Below are 12,913 nucleotides of genomic sequence, written 5' to 3' on the forward strand. Positions count from 1 at the left end.
TATTGCTTTTTAACTGAGCCAGGAGAGATCGAGAGGTGGAGAAAAGTTGGTGTAAACATGGCGATAGCGGTGGTGATGAAAATACAGACGATGCTTGAGGGCAAGTAAAAGAACAACAAATCATCATAAACCATATTAAAAGTTTGAACATCGTTAAAAATGACTGCGATCTCATACCATAGTTGCTGATTTGTACAGTTCGTCTTTCCCACTTGGGTATTGTCCTGTTTATCAGTGCGTGTCTTAATACCGTGTTCTTTTCCAGAGTCTTGTGCTCTGTTGCATGAAAGAAGGAAAAGAACAACAAATATTTTAGTTAGGAGAAAATGCATACTTAGAAAAAATCTACAACAATAAAAAGAAACTTAATCAACGCTCTGTTCAGATGCATTATCAAACACATGGTAGCAACATTTAAAGTCGCATGAGTCAGGAAACTGTGAGATTGTGCACACAAATGTCACCAAATCAATGTCAAACAGCACAGTAACTCATATGTGATGTGATCAGTGCAGAATAATCCACACCTCTCAGTCTGCAGCCTGTAGGAGTGGAGGAGGATAATCGTCCCCAGACGCCGCTCAGAGTGCCTCTGATCTACACTCAAAAACATTTCAAGCACTTAACGCCTTAACCTTAACTGCATAATATCCAGCTTTTTTCCAGCCATAAGTTAACCTCTGTTGTTGAATTTTGGCTAATGACTCATGATCTTAGTGGCTTAATCTCCACAGATGAGTTGATCGATTGATGCACTTTTCACACACTGAAGGCAGAAAAATCTAACTCCTACTCGACCGTAATGAAGACACATGTCTGATGCAACTGAGTGAAAGTGTCTAAATAGTAAATTGGTTCGTTTGTCAGTGCCAGAGTACTTACTGTTCATATCACTCAGTTTGTGAAGAGTAGTTTGGGGTATTCCAGGACCTGGAGGAAAAAAATGTTTTAAGTCAGGAAATGCAACTTTATCGGACATTTTCTTAACGAGGGTTTCTTAACGAGAGTTTTACGTTAAGACGTTAAACCTGAAGAGACTAAAAACAAAACGAACAAAAAAGTAAATATCACGAAAGTAGAATAGTGTAAAAGATAAAAAAAATGAAGTTTAACCCCTCACCAGTCCAGTAAAAACTAGCCCATTAAAACGCTTCTCCGAGGCAAACCCAAAGTAAACTGAAAGCGGTTTTGAACCATTTGGACTACATGCACGGTTTTGGTCTCTTCTCAAAGGCAACACTCTGAACTTTTATCCTCAGCAGTCAGAATCACTGTAAGTGCTGCTGGCATTGAGAAATAGAAGTCTGAACACACTGGTTCTTTTCCACCTGAATATTTTTTGCAGGTAGATGCCTGCAGATGACTCTATCTGGGCCGTATTAGCTGGAAAACACAATGAGACCACAGCATGAAGCCTCACACCAGTCAATAAAAACTGATAATAAACTGAATATTTTTAGATGTTTTATCTAATGGTATATCTAGTCGTTCTCTAAAAAAGGGCAATTTATTGTATTTATCTACATAAATATCTATATCTACATTCCTGAAATCTAAATTTGCCCATCTATATTCACACATAAGGTATCTATACCTATAATGTGGCAATATAGCTTTATATTGAGGCCATTTACTATGTTTGTCACTTCAAAATGTGTGTAATATTGCTATTAGCACTGAAATCTTTGTGATGGAGTTGTAAAGCCTGAACTGAAGCCCTGCATTGAGTAAAAAGTGGTGCTTTTAATTTAAGAAATGCTTTGGTGGTAGCTGGCTGAACACTTTTCAGAGCGCTCTGTGAAAAGCTCATCGCAGTAGAGAGATAAACGTAGCGATCAGTGTTAAAATCTTGTTTTTGCATGAATTCCCACTGTGCATGCTGTAGTAAAAGGCTCACGTCTAACTGTACACTTTCATACAAAGTGTTTCTTCCCTCAAATACATTCAGCGCTAACAAAAAGTAAAAGAGTATTTCAGTATGCAGTCGACCTCGTTTTTAATGTTTCAGCTTCTGTTAATGAATAAATGATATATTGACTCAACTCAGCAAACACAGAAGATCAGGATTGAGACTTCTCAAACTAAATACAATTAAAGATATAAGGTTTAGCAAATAATGACATAACCAAGACCTTAATGTGCTGTGAATCACATATTGAAACATGCGATTCTTCAACAGTTTGTGTTCCTGCAGTTTAAATCTGATGGCGCCACATTAGGAAACCCTGCCATGAACCACTCCGTTAGGATGTTACCTCTGCAGCTGAGAAGAACGTGCTGATAGTCCGGGCTGAGGACGGCGTCGTAGTAGGTGCACTTTAACTTGAAGAGGGAGCAGGTGAGGCATGCTTTGTGAAATGGATCCACGGTGGCGACTCTGTTTGAGGAAAGAAAGAAGCTGATTTGAGAGGATTTGCAACTTTTGAGACACAATCAGTCTGTTTTTAGACTGCAGGAAAAAGACTAAATAAAAGACAGTGTGCCAAAATAAAACGCAGTAATTCGTATGTATCAACACTTAGTTTAACTCATTAAGTCGCCTCCATCAACCTGTTTTTCTGTGCATTTTTGATAACACGAAAAAAGTTGAAATACAACAATAATACTTTTAAGCCTGGTTGAGGTGTAAGATTCAAGATTCAAGATTTCTTTATCGTCATTGAGAATGACATGTCAGTGAAATTTGCATTAAAACTCCCATGTTTGAAACAGATAAGAGAGATAAAAAGATTCTAAAATAAAATTAAGATACTAGAATAAAATAAACCAACATGCAGTAAAAACATTCTTAAATGCACTTAAAAATATACCAGAAATAAAAATATACCAAGACAATAAAAATACACTAAACAATAAACAAACGATAAAATATACCAGTGAGATGTAGCGACACTAATTCACAATATTAATATTACTGCAGTGGATGGAAACACACATAATTCACATTTTCTTTTGACGGTTTTCTGGAAAATTCAGTTCAGAATCTCGACTATAGAGCTAAATCGATCACCTGCATGGATAAAACCATTATATGCTGTTCATATGGCCAAGTATGCATGATTAAAACCATTCTGTTCTCGAATACAGACACACAAGAGCTCACTGAAAAATAAAATACTCCTTATTCTTTGGCTGCCTGGCTCATGTGCTGTTTGTTTATATGCAGATGCACGAGTGATATCAATCTAAGTCTTAACTCACAGAAACACATTTCCCGTCATGTCCTATCCTTAATGAGTGCTCCTCCTGTCTCTATTTTTATATCGAAGTGAACTCAGTGTGCTACCTGTACAAGTGGCGCTGAGTTGAGCCCTCCTCCGTACTCAGGAAGTAACTGAAAAACATCAAATTAACCTGTCAGTCGAGAGCTCGTGTTGCATCCTCCATCACACTGCATGCTGTTAATAGCTCATGCTTACACTGAGCTGGTGCTCTCATCATAGCCCAGAATCTGAGCGACTTCCCAGCTTCCTGAAGTCAGGTGGCGGATGTTGACCTCTTGACCCTCGGACTGGGAAGCAGCAGAGGAAGCATGTTAACATGGTCTTACAGGAGTGTGTTAGTGTTGAGGTTGTTTTTTCTACCTGGCCCTGACTTTCAGTCTAAAACGTCTGTTCCACTTATTATCTCTACAGAAACCGAATTAATGTGGAACAGTGCCTCCAGTGCAGCTACTGTACAACACTCTCTATTAATTTATTCAAGTGAATGTATTCTTAATTCTCTGGTGTTTCAGGAAATAGAGTTAGGATACATAATTCAAAATGGAGCCATATGAGCGGTATGAATAATTGGAAGGTCCTTACTGCAGGCGGGACAGATAAGGGAGCAGAAGGAGAAAACTACACAGACACAAGGAGATTCATTTCAACAGTGAAGGTAGCTAACTGGATGTTTTCATGTTATTAAAAGTTTGTAATAGTTTTACTAGGTTGGAGATCATGGTGATGTGGTTGAATGTCCCGCGGCCGCCGTGCTTTAAGGGCATGGTGACGAAGAATGTCGTGCAATCCTTGGAGAATACTGGCTCCTCATTCTGGAAGAAAAAAAACCAACACATGAACAACTACTCATTTCAAATGCTTCCACATTCTCACGCTGCCATGAAGAACTCCACCAGTTATGTGCATGTATTTTTCTCCAGGTCACCTAAGAGTGTCCCCTATCCAATCCAATCCACATCCAAACCCTCAGCTTCTGAAACTGAAACTACTGAATGTTAGAAATACTTGGCTCTCCGGCTGGATACCGGACTTACTTTCGAGGTCCGTGTGGAATACCTGTCAAGCAAACTGAAAGTCAAAATTGGATTTTTGAATAGATACAAATCGTGTTTCTCTTCAGCGAGTAGAAAGAGCATTGTACAATCTACAATTCTGTCTCATCACAGGTGATACATTTCTCACCCACCACTGTGACTTATGAGAAAAGTTGGGATGGTCCTCCACAACAAACACAGTGGAATAGAATTATATGTTGTTTCTTAATAAGGCTCTGCAGCAAAAAGGTCCCTCTGCTCTCTGGCTGAATTTTAATACAGCATTAACAGTGTCAGCTAACATGCTAACATAACAACCTCACAGAAGTGGGTTCAAACACTATGTTGCCTACATATGGAACAAGCTTTTTAAAAGAGTAACTCAGAGCAGCAGATTGTGTTCCATTAGAGGACAAGTACATGTAATTCTATTACCTTTCAGTGTGTTTGCCTGCCCTTTATTAGTAATTTACCTTTTCCACATGGCTGTTATTTTAGATCTGGCTGCTACGTATATTTAACCAGCTTTCATATGAGGCCCTTCTGGAGTGACGCACTCACCTGACGATCGAGCCACTTCTCTGCTGTCATCACGTGTTTCTGAGTTGGAAAGATCGAGTCAGCGCAAAACACTTGTGTAAATGTTTATTCAAGAAGACTGAGGAATTATTCACAGTAACCTTCTCACCTTTGCACAGTCACCTGTCGTCACATCGCACAGCGAAAGAATCGACATGTTCTGAGCTCGATTCACCCAACGCACGCTCAGCCTGTCGGGCGCCACCCACTTCACCATGGTGACGTAGTACTCGCTGAGGAAACAAGTACGGGAAGCAGTAAGCAATAACCAATAAAAGCAGCCTGGATCAATAAGATGCTGCAACCATGATTCCAGAAAAGTTGTGACGCTGTGCTAACAATTATTTATCATTATTTGAAATCCAGTGTCCTGAGTCCATGTATTAATCTCCTTTTCTTTTGCAAAAATCAATGAATCTGATGAGGTCAAACATTAAATATATTGTCTTTGTGCTGTTTTCAGTTGAGTTTAATTGTCACATTCTGTTTTGTTTATGTGTCCCAGCTTGTTTGGAATCAGTCTGAATTATGTAAAATGGAAATCACACCTCTTTTCAAAACTGTCAGGAGGTCTCAGTTCAGTCGTCAGGGAGCTGCCGTCCACAGTGACGACATAGAGTCTGACGGTGGGATTGATTTGACCCATCTAGAGCAAAAACAGCGCAAACGTACGATTACATCCACAGCACGCGGCTCGTTTTCTATTTTTATGTGCTTAACAATGCCAGTAGGATTTAGTAACAGAATATAATGGAATATGAAACAAGTAGAGAACAAACTGCGTTGTTGTATACGGTTCATGCCCTGAGGCGAGTCAGTCGTTTTCCTTTGCATAAGCCTCCCTCAAAAACAGAGCTCATTAGTCAACAAGGGAAATCTCAAAAAAGCAGCAAGACCTTAACATCACAAGGATGACAGTCTCTATTCTGCACTTATGCCCTTTATTCTAATTGGTTATTATTCGTGACTTCTCCAATCCTTCACTTTCTGCTCGTTTTGGAAGTATAAGAACCTCTTGATATAACTCTATTCTGTTCTAATGAAGCTGTTTGCAGCATTTTAGACGTCAGGTAGCGCATCTGAATCCTGCTACTACTCGTGCTAAACTCACAGGGAAAAAGTCAGTAACTGTTCTTTTCTTCTTTCTAAAAGTGATGCAGTATTGTATAGCATAGAGTATATAGTATGGTGTAGTATATATCATACAATACACGTAACCAGTAGCAACATCATACAGATTAACTTTTACACTGTGATTCCTGATCTTGTCATGATTCACATTCAGCAATTAACAATGAATCATATGTCACAAAAAACTCAGTTAAAGTTATTTTACAAGTTGCATTGTGACGATCTAATATTAATCATAACTGTACTCTCACCTTTAATATGATTTTTATTGTAAAATTGTAAACATAATTAAACTATAACTCCTGAAATTAAGGGATATTTCCAAAAACGCTAGCTCAATTGATATGTTCATGTAAAAACAAAGCATCCCATCATGCAACAGTGTTCGACTTTGTTGTTCATATTTTAAATCCTTTTCTTTTTACTTGGTTGGTTGACATGAAAAGTTTGATCAATTGCTATAAAATTAGGAATAAACAATAATTCAACCTCCAGCCTCAGCTGCACTTTGGCTCATTAGCAGATCGAAGCTTGCTAGCACACTAAGCTAAGATGCTGAACATGATAAGCATGAGTTTTAAACAGTAGCACGTTAGCATTGAGCTCAAAGCACTGCTGTGTCTAAGTACAGAGCTGCTAGCATGACTGCAGACTGTTTCTATTATTTTTATTCTCAAATATCTATGTTGGCATCTTCAGAAATCCGGTATCAGCCAGGCGTTAATAGGTTTGTCTCTGTGACAGTAATTACATGTTTCCTTAAGCGCGGATGCATGATAGCCATGAAGAATACTCTCGAGGGTATTACTTTTACTGTGTATTGACTGATGAGGAAACGCGAAACGCAAATTTATCCCCCGGTGGCTGAAGCAGAAGAATGGCTCAGACTGCTGTACAGCATCAATGTTCTCACAGACCAAAGGAAGGGGATGGCAATTAAATCTCTGCTTCATTTAGTCCCACAATATTCTAAAACTGACCCCACTCAAGGGTGCAAGCAACAGAACCACTGTGTGTGTGCATATATGCATATATGCGCACACACAGGCTAAGATCAAGCACAGCGCTTCATTAATTACATGCCTTCCTAAGAAGCCCCTCCCCCACAGTTCTGAAGCGACAAATAAGGTTGCTCTACACCTTATGACCCCCATTCCTCCAGTTTTCCACAACCTATCTGCCATCTTAGAGGAATTTGATACGCTAAACATCCGCATCAAAGGGTGGGAGGTGTGTTAACTTGCCTCACCAAAGCATATCACATTCCTCTCCCTCCCAGCACCACAGATCCCTACAGGCATCCCTGTTCAAAGGAAGCAAGTCGCTGGAAGATAAATTAAATAAGAAAAGGATTCACTAACCTTCACGGATAAACTGAGGCAGAGAGCCTGTAGTTGTATTATTCATAGTGCTGGATTGATACAATGAAGTTGCAGTGAAGCTGTGTCCCTGTGCAGGTTACAGCAGAGTCAGCTTGTAAAGGTTGTACAATATAAAGTAAGCTAAAGGATGTCAGGAGCAGTCAGGTTTCAACTGGTTCTAGTTCTTTGTAGTGCTGCTCTACTGCTGCAGGGATCAGAGGAGGCTCGAGCAAAAGGTTTCGGATACTGATGCTGGATTCAGTTCTGGCTGTAAACAATGTTTGCAATCAAGAAGTGCAGTATTGGAATTAGTGCATGTTATTCTCAACTGAATGTTTGTGCTTTCCATCTGCTTTTTTAAGGACATTTGCTTTAAAAGAAAGCCCCTCTAACTGGAATCATCAACGTGTCAAAACCCAGGATCTATGCAGTGATGTCATGTGTAACCAGCTATGAGTTCCACCTTAGGATAAGGGTACTCCTTCCCTCTGGGGTAGAGCAAGCCTGTGAAGCGGGGCAGGAGCATGTTAGGAACCAGGGAGTCGTTGATGGTGAGGTAGGCCAGTCTGGAGCCGTCAGGTGACCACCAGTGAGCCGCCTGCGTGTGCAACACCTCCTCTGGAAAAACAAGAGAAGACTAAATCAGACATTCTGAGCTCAGGACTCCTGCTGCTAACTGACTGCAAAATGTGACTCCCTTTTGTCTTGATGCTCCTTTGTGATTAACATGTATTATCAGTCAAGATGCAATCAAATTAATTGATCGATTTTGTGCTTGAAATGTGCCTGAGCTCATTTTAGATGAGAAATTGAATAAGTGGAAACACAACATACAGAGCCGAACACACGTCAACCATTGCATAACGTGATCGCTTTAATGCTAATGCAAAAGAGCTAACGTGAAGAATGGGAAGGTGAGTAGAAAACACAATAGACCAGTCACACAATGACTGTTTTTTTTTTTCAAACTAGCTTTTCTTTGGTTTGTGTTTCTTTGGGAAGATCATCAACACGGTGCACAGAAAGTAGCATTTACTGTTCATAGCAAACAAGCTGCAAACAGCGGCCTCATGTGTCCAAGTCACATTTTTTTTTTACTCTTACATCCATCCACACAAATGTTCACTGAGATCTGTAGATAATATCTATTCTATCTATCGATCTGTCATGTGCTGCTGCTGCTGCACAGCTTTCTTCAGCTAAAGGAAATTAGATTCTGTAATTGACATCTGATGTCTTCTGTCTGTCCTTGAACTTGATCCGTTGTGCCAGGTTGTGCGGCGCAGTAGCTGCTCGCTCACCCTCATACAGCCAGTCTGTGATGCCGTTGAAGATGACACCCTCCTGTCCAGAGGACGTGAGCCTCCACGAGCTGCTCTGAACATCCGTTTGGTAGTAAATGTTGTTTTCAAATATATAAATCTGTGGGATAGAGAGAACATATTAGCTTGAATTTGAAAACAGTGACACAAACTGTGATGAGTACTGTATGTTTTTTGTATGTTATTGAGGTTTTTAAAAAAAACTACATATTTTTGTATATAATTGTAAGGGGACATGCTATGCAGAGGGAGATACAAACATAATTTTTTGTATTTCCACTGGATTTGATTCATTCAGTCTAGAATAATGTAGAGATGTCACATAAACACGTCACCCTTTATGAATTAACCTTGAAGTTAGTGTACACAAGGTTTTGAGGTGATGGACTCATGTTAAACCATTAATTTAGGGTTTGGAAACAGTGACTGTTCAAACAGTGCTCTGCTGCTCGGCAGTCCTCTCGCCTAGCTGTCACGCCACCATCACCTCCTCCTCCTCCTACTGCTCCTCCTCCTCCTCACAAAACTCAGCTCATCTGCACGTACTGGTAATGTGACGTACGTCATTTTGATATCTGCTGTGGAGATGTTGATATGATTCACATGAAATGGTGGTTTGCAGAAACGTACAATGCTAGCATTTTATTTTGGCGCCTGCTCAACACACTGAACACGCCCACTGATCGACACACGTTCACTGACTGTTGTCATCTCTCCTGATAACAGACAAATGTGGCAGGGATTCTCAATCATTAGCGGTGTGAAACACTGCTGCAGGACTTCCTGGAGAACAGCTTCCACTGAGGGCAGGTAGAAATACTGAGGAAACGAGATAAATATGCTATCGCATGGTTAATTACTTTCCTTGTCTGCACTGAAGAAAATAATGGACTGATTATTCTGTGACAACACGCTGCACGATGGAGGCATTACTCACAAAATGAGTTTTAGACGCCCAACGAGATGTCTTCCAGCAACCGTTTGATTAGCTAACTGTTGCCGGTTTCTCTTCAAAATAATAGTTTTATTTAAAGGGAGTTTGTCTTTCCTCTCTAGTCAAAAACAGCCTTTGATCCGACTTCACATTGAACAGAGACGCTTCTATGAATGTAATGATTTACACATTAAACAACATTACATAAGACGTCAATTCAAACATTGGTGTTCACCTTTCTGCATACGGCACAGCTTCTTTATTGTAATTGAATAAGACAAAATTAGATCCAAACGCACTTGTTTCGGGCTGCAGCTCAATCTGCTGTTGTGATTATGTTCTTGATGATTGGATTTATTGTTTGGTCTATGAGAAAAACAGAAAATTATGAAAATTCAACATTATGTTCCAGAAGATAATTTGGCGTATTTGAATGGCTTGTTTTTCAATTCAAGCAATTCAAACAAATGCTTGTTTGTCTTTTTTAATATCCAATAAAAAAGAGAAGAGCAGCAAATCCTCCCAAGTTTCTATGGATATCATTTTCATTTAATAATGTGCAATAATGTGACATTACGTGCAATATCATGAGCACAATCATGAACACTCTGACATACAACATACACTTACTTGTACTTCAGATTTTATATCGTTGATACACCCTCTGATACACACCCACGATCCTTACCGTTAACCAGTGTGTTCCTTATTTCTTTACTCTCCACATAGACTGTTTACCTGCATGCAACCAAATCCAAAGCTTGCTAAAACGTGATTGGTCAATATTCGAACTACAAACTCAAACTTGTGATACCAAGACTTTGTCTCCTGCCAACAGATCTAGCAGATCCAGTATCTGTTTGTGGAGATTAGGACATGGTGTACATTTTGGATTCACACCTTATTGTTATTTTATATTTTATATCTGGACTCCTACTTTGTACTGCAACTGCTGCACAACAACTTAATAAAATTTCTATAAAATTCTATCGCATTGTATCTGATTTTTGCTTGAAAAATGACTCAAAGAACTAATGAATTTACGACATTGTTACAGATTAATTTTCTGTTCAGCTAATTGATGAATACCTTTATAATTTTAGCTCTATATTTGTACCTTGACTAAACACAAAGGTTATAGCTTAATATCCCTTGATAAAGAACCTTAAAAACAATAATAAAGAACCTTGAAACAGGGTATGTTGTTGTGTGGAAAAGCTTACAGCAACATATCAATTCACATTCTGTATTAGTGAAACATTTTCTCTGGGTAATTTGTGTATTTTCACACATTGAGACTGTGGCTGTAACATTTTTGCAGGCTAACTGATCTGCAGAGGTGGGATTTTATCATTGGTTGACGTGAATATTATACTTGCATCAGTTTTTGTTTGAGCCAGCGCTGTGGAGAAACTCTGTGCAGGCATCCATTGAGGAGGACACACATGTTTGCAATCTGGGTGTCCTTGGTGGAATTCTTGAGAATCTCTTACTCTGGGATTCAATGACCCACTCTATGTTTTATGTGAACAACGGAAGTTCAAACCAGTTCATTGTTTTCAGACTGAGTCGGTAAAGTACTCGGTAAAGTACTCACCAGCTGCTGACCACGAACACCCCATGAGGCAAACTGGAGGACTGAATCTGACACCTCTGGAGGATTCAGCTCCCGCACCTCCCTGAAAGCAAGGACAAATAAAAAGGTTACACAGCAGAACAGGAAGTATTTACACCTCAGTGATACGATCACTGCAAATTTACAGTTTAAATCATTCTGAGGAGAATAAAGTGCGTCGTCTTAGGTGAGTTTAACTGTGAACATGATGGGAACTTGTCAAACATTTGATCAGGAAACTATATCAGCCCTCTTTAAACTTAATCTGAATTTTACAGGATTTTATCTGAGGATTTAATTTGTTTCAACTGTTATTGATCTCATAAAAATTCTTTGAACATTTTGTCCTTAATTTGGGCTAAAACCAAAGACAGTAGGACGTTGTATATCATTGATCTTTTTGGAAGACCTACATGACCATTAAATGAAAGAGAATCATTTAATTATGGTCTATGGTGATTAGGTTAATTCTTTGTTTACTTGCCTTGTATACAGGTTGTAGATCAGGTATGATGCCAAGAAGGAATGCTGATAGACCTGAAAAACAAGCAAAAGAAAAACTATTTCAAAGTTATTATGAGCAGACCTTTGTTTTTTCCCCATTACTGATAATTAGGAACTCAACAGCCAAGAAAAACAAGGAAATAATTCAAATAATCATGACTAATACAGTAGATTAATCAAAAGATTAATGGTCAGAATGGAGCTTCTGCTATCATGTTAGCCTCTGATAACAAAACAAAAACACACAATGCAAACCATTCTGAGAGGATTTTGTGATTATGTTCTGTGATGGTGCACCAGCTTTTTTTCCCCTGATTCTCGCAGTTTGCCTTTCTGTTCCTGTGCAGAATGAGGTTCTCTGTATTTAACTGGGCAGTAACATGATCTGAAAAAAATATCTTAATAATGAAACGGATCAATTTTAAAGTGTCTTCTCCAAAACACTCCCGGGCTGCTTTACTTTCACCCTGTAAATGTGAACTTACTATAAGATGAGCAGAGAAAGAAAAATGTAGTTTAAAGACCAGCTTCCACTGGGCCCAGTGAGCAGTATCTAAAAAGTCCCATCTGCACAGTGACATTACCTCTCCTAGCTAGGGCTGTTTCCTGCTGCCTTCAGGCTCTGTGCTAAGCTAGGCTTAAAATGTCCTGAACCAGTGTTTCTAACTTACTGAACACATGGAGATAAAATTAAAATTATATATTAATACTGTGAGACGGTAAACAAGCAAAAAGAAAAGCAAGTTTTAATTTCTGTACAAACATCCAATACAATAAAACAATAAAACAATATTGTAAATTATAAGGAGTCCATATGGCACCTAAATCGAAGTTCATTGAATGGTTCATAGCTGACGCAACAAAGCTCAAAGCAGATGAATGGATAATTTACAACTATTAAGTTGCTGTGTCCAAACTCTCATTAAAAACTAGAAAAAAAATAATAATAAGTGAGGCTGGAAAAACCCAAGAGGTACTTAAAGTGCATAATTTCACATTATGGCTCATCTTAGATGGTTATTTTGCAATTACCTGCATTTGAGTATGAAATGTTAATATAAATTTCATTCTGCGCTGACACACATTTATACAACTCACTTCACCATTCTTCAGCTCCCACTAATTACACCTGCATGTGCAATGAAGTGACCAGAGAATGTCCACTCACACAGCTTTTGTTTTAGGATTCAATTAGATAATGGTTCAAAA

General features: G+C 38.9%; 1 protein-coding gene across 1 annotated transcript in view; it reads right to left on the minus strand.

Moving 5' to 3' along the window:
- The window catches only part of LOC121616386 (inactive dipeptidyl peptidase 10-like), a 47,989-nt gene that overhangs the window by 7,288 nt on the left and 27,788 nt on the right, over positions 1-12,913 (minus strand). The window contains exons 6-18 of the mRNA XM_041951128.1: positions 11,681-11,737; positions 11,183-11,260; positions 8,631-8,751; positions 7,793-7,947; positions 5,386-5,483; positions 4,947-5,070; positions 4,820-4,858; positions 3,929-4,036; positions 3,420-3,511; positions 3,287-3,334; positions 2,256-2,377; positions 883-930; positions 178-276 (exon numbers count right to left, since the gene is read on the minus strand). Coding sequence (XP_041807062.1) covers positions 178-276; positions 883-930; positions 2,256-2,377; positions 3,287-3,334; positions 3,420-3,511; positions 3,929-4,036; positions 4,820-4,858; positions 4,947-5,070; positions 5,386-5,483; positions 7,793-7,947; positions 8,631-8,751; positions 11,183-11,260; positions 11,681-11,737 — 1,189 coding nt within the window. The remainder of the gene's footprint in view (positions 1-177; positions 277-882; positions 931-2,255; positions 2,378-3,286; positions 3,335-3,419; positions 3,512-3,928; positions 4,037-4,819; positions 4,859-4,946; positions 5,071-5,385; positions 5,484-7,792; positions 7,948-8,630; positions 8,752-11,182; positions 11,261-11,680; positions 11,738-12,913) is intronic.

The sequence above is a fragment of the Chelmon rostratus genome, chromosome 13 (assembly GCF_017976325.1).
Source record: "Chelmon rostratus isolate fCheRos1 chromosome 13, fCheRos1.pri, whole genome shotgun sequence".
In the NCBI taxonomy this organism is placed as follows: Eukaryota; Metazoa; Chordata; class Actinopteri; order Chaetodontiformes; family Chaetodontidae; genus Chelmon; species Chelmon rostratus.